Source organism: Anopheles arabiensis, chromosome 3 (genome assembly GCF_016920715.1).
Source record: "Anopheles arabiensis isolate DONGOLA chromosome 3, AaraD3, whole genome shotgun sequence".
NCBI classification, from domain to species: domain Eukaryota; kingdom Metazoa; phylum Arthropoda; class Insecta; order Diptera; family Culicidae; genus Anopheles; species Anopheles arabiensis.
The window spans coordinates 27,437,396-27,458,109 of record NC_053518.1 but is presented as its reverse complement, the minus strand read 5'-3'; the positions used below and the strand labels follow the sequence as shown (position 1 = coordinate 27,458,109).

The 20,714-nt window shown below is 45.8% G+C and overlaps 1 protein-coding gene across 2 annotated transcripts in view; it reads left to right on the top strand.

Moving 5' to 3' along the window:
- LOC120905055 (centaurin-gamma-1A) overlaps positions 1–20,714 on the top strand; it is a 157,909-nt gene that overhangs the window by 113,546 nt on the left and 23,649 nt on the right. The window contains exon 1 of one of the 2 annotated variants that reach the window (XM_040315718.1): positions 1,044–2,236. The exons of the other annotated variant lie outside the window; for it this stretch is intronic. Coding sequence (XP_040171652.1) covers positions 2,068–2,236 — 169 coding nt within the window. The 5' untranslated portion in view covers positions 1,044–2,067. Of the gene's footprint in view, positions 1–1,043; positions 2,237–20,714 lie in introns of those variants that run through there. 2 annotated transcript variants of the gene reach the window in all.

Here is a 20,714-nt window from a genome sequence, read left to right as displayed (position 1 = left end):
TTCAACGAGAATATCTAGCATCAATAGACGAATAGAATATTTTTGATGATAATTAACAACTACCTGAAGCGCTAGTACCGAATAGCACTTGTTCTATGTGGTGACAAAATATCGGTGTTTTTCTTCATGATCAATAAGACGGTCTTGACAGTTAGAAACATAATTTTGATGTTTTTTAGTCTATAATTGCTATCTTGCAAAATAGCAAACATCTTGCAAAATAGCAAACATCTTGCAAAATAAATCAAGGATTACAATTTATCATAAAAAAATCTATGCAGATCAGTACTTATTTCTTCATTCTTCGATACCACTGTTAACGTGTTTATCCATACTGCATACATGTGTGAGTAAGCATGGAAACGCTTCGGGGTTTGTGAGTGCCGAAACGCTTCAATTTTCTCCCTTAAGTTTGACTTCGTGCTGTGTCTCATGTCCCCGAGAGCAAGAGAGAATATGTTGCGAGGTCCAACTTGAAAACTTGAATGAAATGAGAATTGTTGGGCTGAGTTACCTTTTTCTAGCAATTCCAGAAAATACATAATATTTGGAAAAACTTCTGCAACAGATACCACATTGGGCACGTTAATACATGGAACTTGTATTATATCCAATTAACCTTTTAAAAAATTGCATTAGTTTGTTTATAGTAATAGGTCCTATTTTAAGAGAACCTGCTTTTTAAGTCTCAGATTGGAAAATCTGTATCTGTATAAGTCGGTTATTCGATTGTATTATTGAACTGTATTTACTGCTTTGCTTAATCTAAAATCAATCACAAATACAGGCTACATTTTCCACGAATTAGACGATTAAAATTAGTTACTTCTATTCACAGTTGCACATTTAGCTCAAAACCATCCCTAAACGTCAGTATTAAATTTCGTGTCTCGCTTGCCCACGAGCGCGCATAGGGGGATAGAGCACGCTACAACACGCGAGAGCACAAACTGAGCGACAAATTTCTCTCCCAGTTTACCCCTCGAAATCATTCACTCATGCTATGCTTCGCACATGCTATGCATGCTCGTGAGTCTCTCAGCAGCTACCGTGCCGGTCGGACGTGTTTTCATGTTGTGTGTCGGCAGTGCATCGTTGCAATTTGGTGCAATTCACGGGTTAGCTCGATCCAGCAGAACAGGATGTTTACCATCAGTGCTTGAACACGTACATTCCCTTGGTGTGCCCGACTGTGTGTGCACACGTTTGTTGCCAAATAGCTCTGTGCCGATAGCAGCAGTTGTTGTGAAAAATGTGGACCAACCAGTAAGCAGCAGCGCCCAATAACCTCCTCACAGAGGTTCCTATCAAACCGACCAACGATTTTGGTGGCCAAATTTGTTTTTTTTTGTCCGTGTTACCGGTGCCGTTCGTGTGCATGATGCATCCGCGGTAAAAAAAAACGTGACCAGTTGCTGTGTGTGTGCCAGTGGTCGGTGTCGTTGAAAATCGGTGCCAAATTTATCCGAATGTGTCGACATTAATCAGCCACGTCGCACGTGGTGTTGTTGGCTCATCAATCCGCTGCCTCGCGACCGTCAAACAGCTTCTTTTGCTGTGGGGTATGCATGTGTGTGTGTCTGTGCCCGAAACTTAGATGTTGATGTCGTGAGACACACAAGCGGTGTTCGCTGAAGGTCGTGTATAAAGTTTGCCAAATTGATGATAGTGGAGGGTGCGATCAGGGTTGGAGAAGCATCCGTCAAATGCAAACGTGCATTAATTGAAGCCAAAGAAAAATGATAATAATAATAATAGTGTATTAGCGCTATCTGTGTGTTACCTTGTTAAGAAACCTAACTGCGCTGTGTGCTAGGTGAAGTTTGTTGCACTGTTATTTCGTAGCCAAATAAAACCGAGTGTTCAATTACGTCAATAGTTTAAATTTTACATCATAACAAAGGTGGTGTGGTTTAGCAAAAGAGTGAGTTAAAGAGTAAATTGTGTGTTGTTTATCGTACTGGTACTGTGGCAACAAAGAAACAGTGAAACCCCTAGCCCAGAAACACGTAAACAAATTGTTGTAAACGCCCTCGAAAAGAAAGGGGAAAACTAAACAAATCAAACATGACGATGCTTGCGGTGAAAAATTTCTTCCTCCCGGAGCGGAAAGCGCCACCGGAAACGCCAAAGTTCAGCCGCATGCCGGAAGCATTCCTGCGCTCTATCCGGCGCCGGTCGCTTCGCATCAAGCGTCCCAAAACGGTCATCGTCGAGCGGGAGAAACGAAAATCGGGTAATTAAAACAAATTTCCATTCTGTTTTTTTAACGTTTGACAAGATGTGTATACTGATAATAGTGAATGTGTTAGAAGTAAAAAAAAGTTTGTTTTAGGATGGGCAAAAAGTAAGCAATTTGTAGTTGATGACAAATTGCGAAATGACACGAAACTCACCATCAAGGCCATGGACGTCTTCCAAAACGCGCTCCGAGGGCTTATCGCCAACACCAGAACCACTGTGCGCTGACTCTGTTGTCTGTTGGATAGGTGTCATCACAAATGGCACTTTTAATGAATATTAATCACCCCCGACCATACAGCCACGGGTTGATGGAGGTGTTTTTTTCTCTCTCTCTGTCATCTTCCAAGAGAGCTTCATTTTCCTTAATGGATGCCCGTCAATGAGCGATATTACTTGGGTGCCATTTTTTCATCCATTTTCATCCTTTCGTATGGGGTCCTGCTTTTTTGCCGTCTTGGATGCTGCTCCTACAATCTCCTTCGCCATCTACGTGGTGATTAGATGCGTGACAAGGCAGTACGAGACAACCAACGACAAACTGATGGTAGAAGAGACATTTGCCAGACATCCGATTATGTGTATGCAAATTGTATGCGGCAACTTCATTGCCAGATGGAGTCCACATGTTTCGGACGGCGAATCGGTGAGACACATCCCATGGGCGCTCCCCCCAGGTCGGAAATGATGATTATGAAGATGTTGGCGGGTGACGCAACGATGTACGGGATAAGTCGGCGTGTGACTGAAGTAAACCAGTCGAGCGTATGATGCTACTGTTATGCTCTCAATACACATGCCCTGTGGATGTTGAACACTGTTTTGCGTCTCATAAAAGCATACAACTTGTGTTGGTTCTGTGTGATAAGCAATGTAATTATTTGAAGAAAACATTGGGTAAACTTCGTAATGGCATCTGGTAACGATAGAGCATGGATTTAGATGCATTTTGATGCGCAAAACCCTTTTTTTTTAACAATGAACCGTATTCAGCACTCGCTGGGTGGTGTTTACAGCAAAGCCTCGAACGTGCGCTACTATCGTTTGTGTGTATCTATGATAAGAGTCCGATGCTATAAACACACTAAAAAAGCAGGCCCGATGCATCTCGGTTGCGTGATAAAATCCTAGGTGTGGTTTTATTTTGATAGGAGTGATTTTTCCCTCTCTGTGTGTGCCCGCTACCACAACGCACCGCTGCAAAGATAAGATTAAAACCTTCACTGTACCGTATCGGTAACAAGCGCATTTGAAGCGGGCAGTACCCGGCAGTTCACCTTACCATTTGCGCACCGCGTTATCAGCTCTGACTGACCATTATTTCCAGCAAAAATCATACCTTCTCTCGTACTTTGCTCACCGGCCACGACGCACGATACAGCAACACGCGTAAGCGATACGTGCGTTTTGGGGCTCAAGTTTCCCCGTGAAGCGTGAAAAAGTAAAAGATTTCCGTTTTTGTCTGTATTGTTTTTCCTTCCTCGCCGGTAGAGCCCCCTTGGGGACCGAGAGTGTCGGGGGAAAAGGCGAGAAAGGGAAAACCTTTTTCCAGCGGGTCGGATTTGGCTTTCGCGGCCCGGCAATAACCTTGAAGGAAAAGTTACACGCTCATCTGTACAATGTGTGTGTTGAATTATTTCACACCGAACTTTCTCTCGGAGCCCACACACACACACACACACACGTACGCACACCGCCAGCTGGAGTTTAAAGCGGCAAAAACAATGCTCGTAGGAGATTAGGGACAGCCGGCAGGTTTTGTTTGATGCGTTCTTCGGCCCCGCGCAGATCCGGGTCGGAAGATGCACACTAGAGAAGAAACCTATTTGTACCAACATACACAACCTCACTCAGCATGCACATTTCTTGCTCGGCGTGAACGAATTTCACACTTATTTAACGAGATGCACGAGAACGAAACTGTTTTTCCTTCCGCTTTCTCAACCAAACCGGCATCAGCTGACCGTTGCAAATTCCCGTGGCAATCTTCCTGTGCAGACCAGAGCACGTAAGAGAGCGGGCGGACAGGCCAGGAGGGGTGAAAGTGAATCTTGTTCCGGTGCATTTTGACCCACAAATTTTCTGACAGGCGCGGAAAGAAAGCTTTTCGAAAACTCTCCTACAAAGCACCCTCTCATGCCGTTTGCTGGCGACTGTCCAGCTGGATCTAAAGGATCTTGATCTAGGAGGTCGTGGTACGAGAGAATAGGAGTGGAAAGGGAAATTTATAGCCTTATCGACATATTTCCGTGCAATATCGGTCGATTTTAGTGTTCCAGTTTTGTTGGAACCCATTTCGCTCGATTCGTCTTGCGTCATACAGCGGCCGATTCGATTTTACGCGTTGGCAGTGATGTCGAACGGCGGTATCATCATCGCACGCTGGTTTGTGGTGGCCCCGAAAACTCGCGCCAGATGATGTCATGTCGGGCGAGACTTCAGGGTCTTCGTTGAGGCATAGAGTTCGCCAATCGAACATCGGAGCGAAAGGAAACAGGAAACGGTTCTAACGGGCGAGGATCGCGATGCAAATGGACGGTGGGAGGCCTTTTCTCTCTCCTTTTCTTTTCGAGTTCTTTCACATAGACGTGGCGCAAGCATGGTGTTACGCATACGTGATTATGCTACGCGTGTTACGTACGCGACAGGCACGTCGTAGATAGCACCGCAAGGAATCGTTCTAACGCGCAAAAACGGCACGTAATGAAATTCCCTGCAGAGTACGCCCGTGTGGACTTCCTGTCCTTGGAACAGCATTACATTGATGGACACATATTAAGGCCCGCGAGGGTTGTGAAATTCCTAGCTCTTTCTCTTGGCCATTGTTTTGTGAGGATTCGCGCGGCTCGTTCGAATTTCTTGACCCGTTTCTCCTTATAAGCCCACCGTCGCCCACCATCCGTTATCCGATTGTCATTGTTTGTGGTTCCTTTTGTAGAGGGTTGGTTTGGATTGTCGAATGTGCCCGCAGTATCTATTTTTCGGTAGCCCTAAATTCAATTGTGGCCGTATACATAAAACTATAAATGTATCGCTATTTTAGAGACCCCTGGTCGTCCGCCCTTTTATGGAGCTTCTTTACAGCTGCTTGAGGTTTGTGGCTTTCCACACAGAACCACAAGTGTGTTTTCTTTTCTCTGTCTCTCTCTCTCTCTCTCTCTTCCTCCCATACCCATACCGCGGATGGTTAAACTTGGCGAATCGTCCATGTCGTCCAAAGCCCCAACTAAGTAAACAGGGAAACGTGACTTGCTGTCTGCAGCCGGCTTAAGGAAACAGTGTGTGGCCTGTTTTTACGGCCATTCGCCTTTTTTTTTCGAGAACGTGATCGTCGCCATAGTCGTCGTCGTTGTTCTAGTTTGGAGAGGCTAGTGAAGCGAAAACCCCCGAAAGCAGCGCAAAAGCAGTTTAATCCAAAGAGAAAGGTTGTTTTCGTAGGAAAGTGGTGCTTGGTGGGGTTGGACTGTTGTTGGTCTAATGTAGCAGCAAGAACGAACTACCGCGCGCGCACTACGTCCGCTGCGTACTGTAAATTTAACGACAGGAATAGAAAGTCACTCGCCTTGAAGCCGTATTTATTTAAGCGAGGAATGGAAACGAATTGTTGGTGGAGCTCGGAACTCAGCCCGCGGGACCGCGGCTAGAATGCGGCAGCCGAAAACAAAATAGTTTACTCGCGTACCGGCCATTTATCTTCGTGCTGCAAAATAATGATCCTGTTTTTGTGCCGCTTCAGCGTGCTTGTTGACCAAACAGTGAGAAGTGTGCTGGTGGTGTGTGGGTTTCAAGAAGATATATATTGTAATGCTATATTGGCGCAGTTTGCATGCAAAAATCGTGTTTAATGGTAACTAGAAACAAGATGATTTCTGTAGAATCTCCCAGTAGACTCCCTCAAAATTGAGTACTTCCCTTGGGAGGCCCTTCAATGCGATGGTACATGAAGAAGCAGAGTTCCTTAGCGAGCTCCGTTTCGAATTCGCGATGAAGGTTCTCCTATCGGAATGGTTTGCATACCCTCCGCACCATCCGAAAGACCACCGGCTGTTGTGAACTAATCTCATTGACCTTAAACTCACGAACCTACCCTTAGCTTTGCAGCCCTGTGTTTCGTGCGCTATTCAGCAAATTGAAACTACATTAGAGTGCTCTCGTACACACGGCACACCGTCCGCTCCAATTGACAACGGACACACCAAGGCACCGCACCGTAGTGCTGGAATCGCTAAAATTATTCGCTTCCTTCCCACGCTGTTAAACCAATCAGTGGCGCGTTTGCTGAATGGTGGTTACTACTCGTTTGTGGGTTCCTTAACGTGTGCCTCTCGTGGGGTGGGTGGCATGGTGGTGGTGAAACCTGACCACTTGAATGTGTCCAATGCTCCCCACGCAAATGGTTGCGGCGAATCCCACCCACACGCGTCGATCCATTCTTTCGTCCGTGAGGTGAGAAATTGTGATACGCATATTTGGTGGTTGGTGTTAAAAATTCAAATCCTCACCAATGCTTCTTGGCTGGCCTGCCCAGTGCAGGCTTCCTCATGGTGAAGTGAAAAGTACCTGAGCGACGTTCATCTTCAGCGTTTTTGTATCGTTAATTGCAAAAAGGCAGAAATTCGGTCCGCCATTTCGTTTTGTCTGAGACGTTGCTGTACAATCCTTGCACCAATGACATAAAAATCTCTGGTGACCGGTTTTTCCTTGCGAGCAGTGCTAACTCTTCGGGAGGAAATCGAGGGAAGAAAATCGGAAGGGTGATGTGCACAGCACCTAGACGCAGCAAGCTCCACCCCTTCGGAAAGGAATGAAAATGCATTACCGAAGGAATACTGAGCAGCAATGCATCATTCATTTCCTTGCTAGGGAATGTACGCTTCCTCCAGTGCAAGCGTTCCCTATCGGTTATGTGATGGCATTTTCTACCTCACCTTTATTCCCCCGTACTGCCAAAAAGATCGTAACGGTACACCTGTGAAATGTTTCAGCGCGCGCGCGCGCGTTTGTGCTTGAAATGTTTCACCCAATTGTTGGCACGAAATATGAGACGAATTTGAAGCATTTAAACCAAACGCTTTTAAAGTGTTTTTTGCTGTTCCTGCTTGTGTCCCTTCACATGCTCTTTTGAATCACGTGGGTAGAGTTTTAATATGTGTGTGTGAGTGCTCTTAAGCGGAGAAGTAGGGAAAAACACCAAGACGGTAGCGCATGAACTGCACCTAAAAAGGTGGCTCAAGCAAGACCCGGGCAATAAAAGAAGCAAAATAAAAATGGTCAAAGACCGCAAAAACGAAACTAGAATTAAAACTGAGAAAAAAAGGGAATATGAAAAACTCAGCATAAAAGAAGGTCAAAACCAATTCTCAATGTCCATTCTTAAAGGCGAGTGTGCGAGGTGCTCGCATTAACACGCAGGTATAACCCCCCACACAGGCACCCGAGGGATAAGCGTGGCATTAAGGACGAAAAAAAAGGAAGACCCACGTGTCCAAAGTCTGCGCACGCACCAGAAGTAGCGGCCCTTGAAGAAGCGGGTGCAGCTGTTTGTTACCGTAACTGCTTCTTTGGGTGGTTCCAAGCGATCGTGAAGAGTAGATCTTCGGGTCCCGGAAAGAAAAAACGAACACCTTAATACGGCGAATCACCAGCAGAGTGCTACAGTACAGGGAAGAAGGGAAGCAAGCGACCAAGAATACCAGCAGGCCAATTTAGATGCTAATTTAAAAAACGAAAAGGAAAAAAAAACTACACCTTCATCAATGACACACTCACGCACTACTTCTTCGGGAGGCGCCCCTAGGGATATCTGGCATTGGTGGCGGGTGCATCCCAACCAAAGAACCCGATCGCATTGCATATTTATGCTCTGCAATGCAGCCGCTATTGGCCATCTGGCTGGCCGTTTGTGTGTGTGTGTGTGTGTGTGTGTGTGTGTGCGGGATGACTACGCTGATGATGATGATATCTTGTGTCTTGTGAGAAGTGGGGATTATCCGTCGTGTTTGATGGTAAACATATACACACACGACTAGACGCAGAGATTTGACGAGTTCATTTTGTTTTGCATTTGGGTTTTTTGTGATGGAAAGCGAAATCCTACGCATGCCTTCGAGGGATGGGATTAAAGTGTTTAGGGGTTTTAGTTTTCTCGCACGAGATTTTTTATAGCAAATCCAAATCCCCATATCGAAATTCGGCTCGAGTGAACAGCTTAAGTTGAGCGACAGCAGCTGTGACTGTCTTGGGCCGGATGAGTGTATTAGTTGGAGTCTGTTTTAAAGCTGTGCTTTATGTTTTCTAACAATTACGGAAATTAGTCAAGAGAAATCTGCATTCATTATCTTACATTCTTGTTATCAAAGAAAACTCTTATCCTCTCCTTTTCTGTAGCTAGGAACACCCTCAGCAACAACCATCTTCCAAGGAAATATATTTAATTAGTCTGCTTTTCACTTTGCGCACTTCCTTCACGCACTACACCCTCAGCTCAACGATGCAGAAGTACCGGGGAGGAAATTGCGATTTATTATTAGAGTATGCGATGAACGATTGTTTCTGAACGTTTGTTTGCTTGTTCGTTTCCGCTCCAGAAACGTATCTTCCGCACGGGTGCGATAGAAGCAAAAGCCACAACAACAACACCCGACATCGATGACTGACAAGGCGACATGACGGGAGACTGATAGATGATCTGTGCTAAAGACAACATTTTGACTGAGCATGATCCTGCCGTTGCCTGTGAGTTGTACTGTTGACAGACGAAAGGTCATCATGATCGGAGAGGCACCACATGTGGCGACACTTGCAAGACAAGCACACGATAGGAGCTATTTAAATTTGACAAGAACATATGAAGTTGTCGGAGGATGTTACAATTGAGGATCAAGTGGCATCCAGAATGACTTGGAACATTGATATCAATACTGAGTATAGAGTAGCTTGTAATTGTCTTCCTTTTTCGCTTGATTTGACAGATCTATACAGATCACTAATAACATGTTGTTCCGGAAATGAAGCCTAAGTTGTTCCGTGTAACAGCTAAGCATAAATTCAATCTATTTCAATTAGCGCGAGCATTCATGCGTGGCAACATCTTCGGAAGGATCACAATCGTTAGAATAAAGATTAATATTTGTTGGTTTTCCCATTTTTCTTTCGCTGCGTTTGTCTCCCCAAGAGCAGCATGTCCTGCGCGGTATCCTTTGGTTTCGGGATCTCTTGGTTCAAACTGAATTCTAATTAACTTTCAAGTGGTGCATTTAAGCTGGATGATTACGACGTTGCCTGAGATGCAAATGTAGCAAACAGAGAGGATGTAGAGAGAAGAAAAAAACCGACGTCACGAGATCGTCGACCGAATCCTGTTCGGTGCACGTTTGCGGAAGATAAAGTATCCTTTGCGTACAGCTAATCAAATCATTCAAGCAGCTGCTGCGTACGGCACAGCATACCGGAAAGCCGGTGGGGAGAAAAAAGCGGAATGTGCATTCCAATTGCAAGACGTACTTCACGATACAAGATACAATCACATTTTATTACGGTTGACATCTTTTTCCTGTGCAGGATGCACGTTCTCGCGGTTAATCGTTCCCGTCTGCCGGTTTGTCATTCTGGCGAGTCGCGAAACAAAAACGATGAAGATGCCGCATCTTGAGATGGATGGCTACATGAATGATGGATAACAAACTGACCATAGCGCACGCGGGAAGAAGAGGATATGTGCAAAGTTCTGTAACCCCGTTTCGCAAATAGGCGCCCTTCAATCTTCTTCAGCCCTCCGTTTCCGGGGCAGACGCCGGGGCAAATTGACATTAATGTAACCCCGTTTAGCGTGCCTTCGTTGTTGAGCCTTCGTTCACATTCCAAAATGCATGACATTTGCGTCCCATTGTATGTACTGTTTTGCGTGGCCAGCTCGCGGGCCTGAGCGCATACGATTATCGTCCTCCTGATTGATACAGTTTTGTGTTTCACAGCGTGTCTCTAACCCGCTCTCGGGCTTTCAATTCCACGGTCAGTTCCGCATCAGCACCACCGGTCTCTTGGCAATTTTTTTTTTTTGGTCCTCTCTCCTCAATTGCAAATAATCTTTTTATTGCTTCTTTATCGTTGTGCGATGGTTTGTGCCTGGGGAGGAAACATTAGCTCATATTTCATATGTGGCAGCAAAGATTGTGCGCGCGCGCGCGTTCCAGCAAAAAGGGTTCGGAAACCTCCGACACATCATTCGCTGCACATCATTTTTCTTCCACTCTATGGTGACAGTTTCGTTTTTGATGAAACGTCCATCGTCGCTGCCCAACAGTGGACACTGGGCCTGATCGTCCTGCCCAGTACCTGCCCCTTGTGTCCCTTCTTTCAGATCCAGCTGATGTACCCTCGCAACCTTTTCATTATAGAAGTCACCCCTCCAAACACACACAAAAACCATATTGACCATTCCAGTACGTTTTCGTCCACCTTTATTCCCATTTGGGAGCTGTGCGGTAGGTTTATAATTTTATTATTACAGTTATTAAAATATTGCCTCCCTGCCGCCTATCTAACCTCCCTCATTGTGTCCGCGCGTGTCCGTTGTATCGATGATTGTCCTAGCTACCTACCAGCCACACCAGAGCGTTGAAAAAAAATAAAAACGACACAATACATGCTAAACTCTGCCCCAAATTAGGTTGGGCAATAAATGGTTTCTGCTCTGGTGTAAAACCGGATCCGGATGCATAATTTGCCCTCTCTCCCCCTGACCGTCCGTCCGTCCCCGCTCCGGTTGCAACTGCAACTGTGCAACTTGACGGTTGGCTTGATCGGAGATCATGCAGCCGCGCACGTCATATTTCACCAAGCGCCGTGTGATGGTTCATTACAGCGGGACAGCAACCACCAATGTCCACGTCCACGCTGTCCTAATGCTTGCACTTTATTGCATTCCATATCCCCGTGCGGCGGGTGCTAGGCAAGCGATTGGACCGGGTCAGGTTTCACCATTCGATTCGCGCATAATTGTGCTAATTTGTTCGTGCCATTTTCCCCTCGCTTGCATTTGAGACAAAGTCTGCTCGCTCGCCATTCGGACACAGAGGGTGAAATGCACATGATTTTTCGCAATAACTGTCAACTGGCGCAGTTTAACCTGGACGCGGTTGTCACATAATGAGTCATTCTCCGGGATACTCTGCATTGCGCCTGGCGGCAATCGGCCTGCAATCGTTTTGCCCCTTGCCGAACATTTCATTAACTTGCAGTAACGTGTCGAATTCGGGTGTGCATGTGTTGCACCCGCCCGCCCTGATGTACACTCGGGTGAACACCACCTTCCCGGTGGTTGGTGAGCGCCGCCACACAGCAAACATATCATTACCAAAAAAAAAAGAAGAAAACCGAACGCAAAGCGAATGTTGAAGGTGATTATTGTCAAATATTTGACATATGCTAATGGGGGAAGTCATTTAGCATTTGTTTAGGCATATTGAGAAGTCACTGGGACCAATTTTTTTCCTCTCTCTCTGTTAGTTGATTGTCTGCTGTTCTTTTTTTTGCGCGCGCTCGACACGAGCCGATTAAATCGAATGTTAAACGAATGTCGCCTTTTTATGCAAAAGGCAAACAAATCAAACGGCGGTGTTTGACATTTCAAAATGGGCTCAGTATGGCACGAAAGGTGGAAAAGGTGTCACTAAATCGGTACGGGCAGCAGTTGCATAGGGTGTTAACGGTTTGTTGCAAACATTTTCGCTTTTGTTTTACTCTCCTTGGTTACAAACGGTTGAAAGTGAGAGTATACCAAAAAAAAAATCGCTTCTCGTACCAGGCAAGAAAAAAACGTTACAACGGCTCCAAGCAGCTCTTGTTTACAAATCATAACTCATATCAGCTTAGCGAGCAATAAACTTCAATCGAGTAATTCTTTCCCAAAACGCAGAAAACCATAATTTTGATCTTTCTTAATTGCTTCAAAAAATAAACTCAGAAAAAAACACAAAATCAAGAGAAATGAAGTGTGTCAAATATGTGTCGGGAAACCTTTCCACCGAACTCAGTTGGCAGCCTGCGTTAATGAATAATTGCAATAAAGTATGTCCCAAAAGAGGCACATTCTGTGCAAATAATCAAAATCAAAGTTGCAGGAAGTGGTGTTTTTTTGCTGCACACTTTCATACCTCAAAAAACACCGTCTCTGATTCCGGACTCTTCAATCAACGGCGAAAGAAAGTGAAACTCCCCGTACCGGGATTGCACTGGGATGTGCTTTTACAACACCCCACGGTGAGCCCATTTGCGCGCACCGTGCGTGTTGCTGCACCCATTATCCACGAAGTCATCGATTACTAGTTACGGGCCCGAAACAGGAACGCTCAATCTTCAATCAAACGTACGTTATCAAAACAGGGAAAAACTTTACCTTCCGATCACAGCCGAAAGGGACATAAAGACGGCGTAACTGTACCTTTTGCTTTCGGTGACGCTTCTTGCCCCCTTTTTTTTTTGGATGTGAAATGATCCAAAAAGGTGCACACGCAGAGAAGACACACAGAGAGCAGTAGCATGCAACCCAAGGATGGAAGAAAGTAAATCAATATCACAACTCCCTTCAAATCATCTTCGGCACACTGTTCGCTCGTCTAATGTCGATCATCGTCTTCTAGCCTTCGTTTGCGTTTTGCTCCCTTCTGACGGGCATGATGGCTGGGTGGTGATCTCTTCCCTCTTCCCTTTCAGGAAAAGTGATATTTATGTGACAGGCTCGATGCGTGCGTGAGCCTGTCCCGCCGAGGGTTAAAGATAGTTATGGAAAAGGAAGAAGCAAAGCAAAAAAAAAACGCATCGCTAGATGACAACTCCTGGATGAGACAAAGCGACGTTCCGCGTTGTTTCCTTCACTTCTGTACAATTTATGCACTCTCCTGCACAACTGTCTAATGTTCGGCAGAGAGTTGAGACGGTGCCGAGTGAAAGTACATTCGCCAGTCAAAATATATCGCAATTCGGTGTGATGTCGTTTCCCCCCTTTTCCGACAGCGGGACACTTTTCATCGCTCAATCAGAGAGCGTAAGGCGATCAGTGCTGGGTAGCGTGTGGCGGTGTTTCGTCCTTGCGTCCGTCCCGGAGTCGTGTCAATCTTTGGGACAAGCATCACACCGACCAGAGATAGGAAGAAGGCCTGAACCCCTGTAGAGATAGAGGGATATTTTATTAGTTGGCACAGGCAACACAGCAATGCGCGGGACAGTTGAAGAAAGAGGTTAATAAATTTTAAATCATTAGTAACGTTTTTTTATGTTTTTTGGAACGTTTTTTGCTTGCTGGAATTTCTGCTTGTTCTAAATCTGTTCAGCTTCGTTGATTTGCTGCCCCGCAAACGGATAGGCAACGAACCTCTGAGTTAGTTAGTGCCATGGTGAGATTCCCTGTTACTTCCGTGTTTATCGTATGGAAGACGTTTTTTTTTAACAGAACCAGAACCAACGGAAGAAATGTCCCTCAACCGGAAGAAATGAATCCGTTATGAGGTGTTGTGTACAGTTTTTTTTATCTTTTTTATAATATTTTTGAACAGTATGAAATCTAGCTGAGCTACAGTATCGATGTTTGAGGTAAATATTTACACGCAACACACAGCAATAAACAGAAAAAAACTCAAACTTCCCTGGTCACCTACACGGTACTGCTGGAGGTTTTTGCTGGTGGTTTGATCGGATGTACACGTTCTTCAACGTTATTTAAATTGCAATCCGTGATAGAATTGGGTCACAATTGAATAGAGAGCGCCTTACAACATAAAAACACTTTTTCCATCGTTCTCGCATTCGAGTTGCGACCTCTTTCGCTGGTTTGCGCCAAACTTGTTGAATGGCGTATCCCGTAGATGTTTGCAAATCTTTCCGAAAAAAAGTGATACCGAGCGAGAGCGAAAAAAAACATTCTCGAACGAAAGGAGCGATAAAAAATAGTCCTTACCAGTACATCAACCTATTTGCGTACCGCTTTCCTCGCAAAAGGGGCTTCCGCAAAAACCGCCCGAGGGCCGCGAATGAAACCGAATCTTGCTTGCGCAAGGTCTTGCGACCCGAAAAACGCCCAGAATAACGATCGCCGGCATGTACGGATAGCATTGCAAAATTGCTCTATCCGACAGACATCATCCGCGCGGCAGTCCCTGCCCTGAAGGAAAAGCGTTCCTCGTATAAATAGGTAGCAGCAAGGCTACGGACGGCCATACCTCTGTGAATATGCATTCAGATAGCGTGATTTCGTGATTCATCCTTGAAGCAAAGCAAAAAATAAAGGGAAAGGCCAGCAGCAGGCAGCGTCAGTGCGTCTTGAGTGGAATTTAATTTGCGAAAAATATAAATTTTAAATTGAATTGCTTCAAGCCTTTTTAAATTCCAGTTTTACTGCCTATACGCCGGTCGCGCCACGCACGGTGTGGTGTACCAGTTTAGGAGGGCGCGTGGTGTATGATCCTAATTTTTGGGCACTCGTAGCACGGCATTCGCCTCAAGTGTGTGATGTGTGCGTGTGTGTGTGTATGCAGAAGAATAAGAACGGATGAAGGGTTTTTTTGAGTGTGTGTGTTGGAAAGTTAGAACATTATACCATGACAAGGCGTGCGGTGTAGCAGCAAAAGGGCATAAGAAGATCACCCAGTCTAAGCTGTACCGAACGATCGGAAGAATACGGAGCAACGATTTTGCAGCCTTTCGCACTCTCGCGCATAAGCTTTGCCGAAGAAAAATCAGTTACAATGAGATTATGAGCGCGGATCCATTGCCGAAGAGCACTTAGAAGAAAACTCTCCTTTTTTTTTTGCTCTTGCGTTGGAATAGAAACTCGTCAGCAAAAAAGCTAAGAGCAAAGATATGCTCCAATGTAAAGACCTCCGCCACTCTTCGGTTGCAGATTGCCGCGAGCGTCGGGCGCCTAGAAGAGGATCCCAAAAAAGGGTTAAAGGCGTAGACAAAAAAAATCGGAACGCCGTTAAATTTATGATTCGTTCATTATCATACCTACTGTTAGTACGGCGCTAAAGATGCGTTAAATTGTGAAACTTGCCCCGTGGTGTAACATAGGCAAGTGGAAAAGGAGAGGAGAGGACGTCAGCTTAGCCACTGAGCCGCCAGTACGGCGTGACAATTATTTTACCCAGAAGTTTTTTTTTTCTTCCTCTAAGTAGTAAAAAAATCCAGCCGCAAAAAAACGTGCTAATAAACCGAAAAAATCAGTTGAAGAACTTCCCTCGGCCGGGCCGTAATGTGTCCTCCGGACACACTTTGGCGCAAAAACGCAAAAATTGCTCGCGTACAAACCGAGTCCAATTCATTATGTCGGTTTGATAAATGGTCACCATCGTCTGGGGGAAAAGGGGTTTTTGCGCAAAGTTTCTTTTTTTTGGCAAAAACATTAATGCATAATTTTTGGGTTGTGCGTAATTTAAATTTTGTCCGATCCTTTGCTGTGTGTCTCTCATTCCCTTTGCTTTGGTTCACCGGCACCGACACTGTGGCAAATGTTGTGATTTATGTGTTTTTGTTTTGTGTGTAGGGTAATTTTTATTAATGGTGTCTTTTTACAATGGCTCTTTTCTTACGCGTCTCTTTTCTCGTTTTATTCTTGTTTTCGTTTTAGGTAAGCGACGATAGTAGCCGGTCGTAACTGTGTATGATGTCGAGCAAAATGTTGCAAATTCGAATGAGCGAGCGAGCTGGAAACCTTGAAAAGGGCTAAACACCGTACCGACCGGGCCAGTGTAATGTAAAGGAATGCACACCCAAATGATCAATTGTGTTCATCACCACTCGAGTGTGAGCACTCTCTTCCCATCTCTCCCTCTCAGTGGGGGGTGACATAAACAGCTTCATCAGCATATTGCAACAGTAGCGGAAAAACAGGTCCTTCAACAGAACAAGGGGCCATTAATTGAAAGGCCGGTCGTGCTGTCGTTCGTTTCAATTTAACGCCATCCGGGAAGACTCCCGCCGGCGGGGGGGCTCGCTACAATGTAACGCACACCGAGCAGGGCGCGATGCCCAAGGGCGAGCCAGGAGTATCGTGGTCCTTAAATTTGTCACCTGAATTAGCGATTCCGGGTTGCACATCTTTTCCACCAAAGCGTAGCGTGGAAGCATCGCACCAGCAGTCCGGTCCAACACAGGTCACCTCCCGCTGTGTGGCATGCTGCCCGCGTGCAACCGGGGGCAAGGAAAAGGCTAACCAAGATGTGCATACAAAGGCGCCACTGACATCGAGCAGGAGACGAACGCTAATACGACGAACGTGTGGCCGTGCGGATCTGGGAAAAAATGTGAACGCGCCGTTGCAGCACGGCAGGACATCGTGTCCAGGGAACCGTATCGCACGATCTCGAGTGCGTGTGTGTGTGTCCGTTTCTTTCCCATGGACAACAATGTTTTTTTCCCCGGTGGGCTTCTTGGTGTACGTCTCTCATGCTTTGGGATCTGTATGTATCTGTATGGATCAACAGTCCACCACTCCGTTCTACATACTTCCCTTTGGTGGACTTTGCGCACCGGCGATCGTTCGTTCGCGCTTCTTCGCGGATGTTTTCGGCAATGAATAATCATCCTTGTGTGTGTGTTTGCACATCTATCTGTTTGTGTAATGCGATGCTAGAAAAACAGAATATTATCAACTGCAAACACAATGCTCTATCGCCCGTAAAACATCAGCAACAATACTGTTTTCGGCAATCGGCAACAACGCACACACACAGCGCGCAACCCTTACCTTAAGACATAAAACCCGCGAAAAAGGATCCTCTGTTCTATGTGTTTTTTTTATGGTTCGTCCCTCCATTCATAACAAATTTGCACGGATGGCACACTCGCAGCAAAGTGGTGGGAGGAAGAGGAAGAAGCAAACGTCTGAAGGAGGAAGATTTCACGTTCGTCCGCCAGGAAAAAGCTTCACTTCGATAAAAAGGATAAACGAGTCAGACGCGCCCTTGTTGTAGCCAACGGAAGTGACGGGAATCCCCCTTGGCATGTATGTAGCTTCTTGTTGCTTCTTTTTCGCTGGCAGGACTTCTTCTCCTGCCGCATTATCATGCAAGTGTGCTGCGCCCTATTGTAAGATGGGTTAAAACGTATGTTTTATTGCCAAACATATTCCGGCGCTCATTTTCGTACCACGAGACCACCGAAAAAATCATCATCATTTGCCTTCTGCAAAACCCCTTCTTATTGCGCCAGCTACGTGTGCCAAAGGTCCGTCCATGTATCGTCGTCTCGTTCTGATTTTGCATCAGAAAGCAAAGATTTGCTGACCTCATGTGCAGAATGAAAAAAAAAACATCTGAAATGCGCCATACATGAATATTTGAACTGGTTTCTTCCACTTTTTTGGGGGGTCTGCTGACTGCAGCGCAAACGTTTGCCAAAAATTTATCTTTTCGCCAAGCGCTGACAGAAGGAAGGACACGGAGCGTGCGACACAAACTGGAAGAGACTCCGCCCAGGGCGAAAAACTTTGAATTTGAATGGAATGAATGACGGCGGCCGCCTGATAGCTGTTTTAAGATGAAGAACTCAATTACTTTTAAATGAATTTTTAAAGTCCGCCAATGCCGGCCGTAGCTGCTCGTTGTTTGGGAAAGTATCCCGCAAACGATCAGTTGCGGGGACATGCGGTGAGAAAATGTAAATGATGAACTAGTTTCCAATCAAGCTAAATTTGAAAGGTTATTCAATCCAGTGGCATATGTCTCAGCTGTTAAAAACCTGTTGCCAATTAACTCTATCTGTTTGCGGCTTGCTTCGAATGCACAGCCTCTACTACACTTTTGTGTGATTGTATCCTTTCCCAACGTCTTGGGACACCACACAATGACGAATCGAAATTCGCCAAACGGACACTTCGCTTACCGGTTTGATACGATTAAAACGCAACATCTCCACCGTGTCATTTCTACAGAGGCCATCAGACGTTTCCTCACGGTGCCGGAGAACAAGAAATTCAATTTGCTGCATCATTCGGCCCTCAAGGTCCAACAATCAGGCTACTACCCCGTAAGATGAGTCTGCAAATCAAAGACTTGCACCTTTGTATTTCAACGTTCCGCCCGTCTTAACGCCGCAACAATGCCCGGCAATCCGGTGTCCTCGCCTATGGGGTATGTGTTTTGTCATCCAACGAAACACAATCGTACCGTAATTAGTCTTCCGAAGATATCGGTCCCACTGGTTTCCGAGCCAATGTTCCGGTCCGTTTGGCAGGGCTGGACAAAATCGCTTAAAACTGGAGCAGTGGCATATCCTGCTTGCTGTTGGCATCTTCCGGTCAGACACCGTGCCCCCGTAGCTGGACGGAAGCAGCCGCCTGTCTGTCAGGGGTCGAAACCTTTCCCTGCTGAGATTTATTGGCACAGGGGGCTCCCGGATCGGGCTTCTTGCGATCGCTATCGTTTCGCCGAAGAGTAAATAAAGCACAGCCACGGGCTTGAAATGTGAGGGTGATGATTCGTAGGGCGAGGGTGAGCTGCAATATGAAGCAATCTTGATGAACTTTCTTCTCCAAGCAAATACTGTCTCACATACCCACACACACACGCATAGAATGGGCAGCTGCACCGAATTTCTTTTCCAACACTTCCCGTACTTCTTCCGAGACCTTCGGAGACCTTCAGACTGATTGTTTGCCTTAGAAGTATGTGTGTGTTCTTTTGATCCCTTTTTTGGCGAAAGGCACATGCCCACGTAATCTAGAGCAAACACAGCTAACCGAAGGAAGCCACCTTTCCATTTTACCAGCGCCATTCTTCTTCTGTGGCTCAGGTCCTGTCCTACGTACGGCGGGAAGAAGTTTGCGATCCTTTCACTTCCATCGGGTAACAGAGCAGGAAGGGAACTAACAAAAAATCAGAACCATATCTCGTTTTTCGTCTCTACCTCTGCTCTCCATTTCTACCGTTCTATTTGCGAGGGTGCACAGCATAATATTGGCCGTGCTATTGGTATGCCTTTCTTTGATTCATTTCTCCACCCGTCAACCATATCGGCGACCTGTTTTTTGAGCGCACATAATTCTTCCTGTAACTTTCCTTGCTGCAGCCGACCATGGTTGCAGTTGCAGTTGACACCAAACCTGAGGGCGAAACCTTTCGTGCTTCTTGCCTGCTGGCGCACGAGCAAACACACAGTGCAGCAGGATATTGTCTTGGAAATCATCTTTGTGCGATATTGGAGGAGAGAAAAAAAGAAGCGTGCAAGCAAATGGGAAGAAATAAAATATTGATTGGAAAACTAAGGCAAACATCAACAACAAAAAACTTGCCCTTTCTTTGGGTAGCTTTTTTTTCTTCTGTTTATGCAGCAATGTTTTGCTTACTTAAAAGATTGTTCTGTTTGCCCAGCGACGGCTGGCACGAAGACAACTCTCCGCTCCGATGGTGAAGAACGTTACAGTTTGTGTTGTTTTGTTACGTTCCAGTAGGACCGTCAAAACAACAACATTTTGGAACCTCCATTCATATGTGTCCAAGGCAGGCAGCGCATCAATACTGCTCCGGCTTGAAGTTTGCTCAACTGTACGTCTTTCAGCAGCACGCGAAAGTGTGATGGCGCGGCCGGATGTATCAGACGTTGTAAAGGGCCGTCCGCATTGTCTTACATTCTCGGAAACTCCGGATCTCCTCCGGAATTGGATGTTGCTCGATCGAACTCGAGCCGTAATGATTTAGCCGTCTTACGTCAACTCTTCCGTTTCTACAGTGTGAAGAACGTGAAAGCCGCGGTCAGACATATGACCGAGATATGACCGTTCACTCCCCGAATCGCAGATGCTGGAATGTGTGTACTGGATGCTGGTCGGATGTTTTACCAATTTCTTGGTGATGATTTATCGCTATCCCGATGGTCGGAAACCAAACAAACAACCAAACAACTCGCACATTGAGATGCACATTCCAATCGATTAGGCATCGAGGGAGAGCTGGTTCAATTTCAACGCTACTGTGGTTTGGATTTGCTACCAAGAATTTAGCCCCTTGGCTTGTTGGAAAACTGTTGTGCTATTACGAGGATCTATTACTTCCACGAACGAACTTAGTGTTGTTTGAATACTACAGTACACTGTACACTGCAAAAACACCTGCCCCAAGACCCCAGATATCGTTCATCGAACTTGTGATGGTACTGTTGATTTAACGCACATTACCGATGAGGAATGTGCATCAGCGCAACGTTTGTTTGTTTGATTTATTTCACCTCCCATTATTCCAATAAGATTCCGCAACTTCATTCGTCGCCAAAGAGGCGGAATGCTGAAACTGCCGCGGAATTGTAATTGATTTTTTACTCCCTGCAGCGGTTGCAGGTCCTGCTGTGCTGTTTACGCAACTATTAAACGCTTAAACGGAAACCGGCAATCGTCAAACGAGCGATACCAACAGCGAACACAAGTTACCCTTTCATCTGGTTCCGCTCGGGGTATGTTTGTCTCCACATCGGTATTCAAAAGCTTA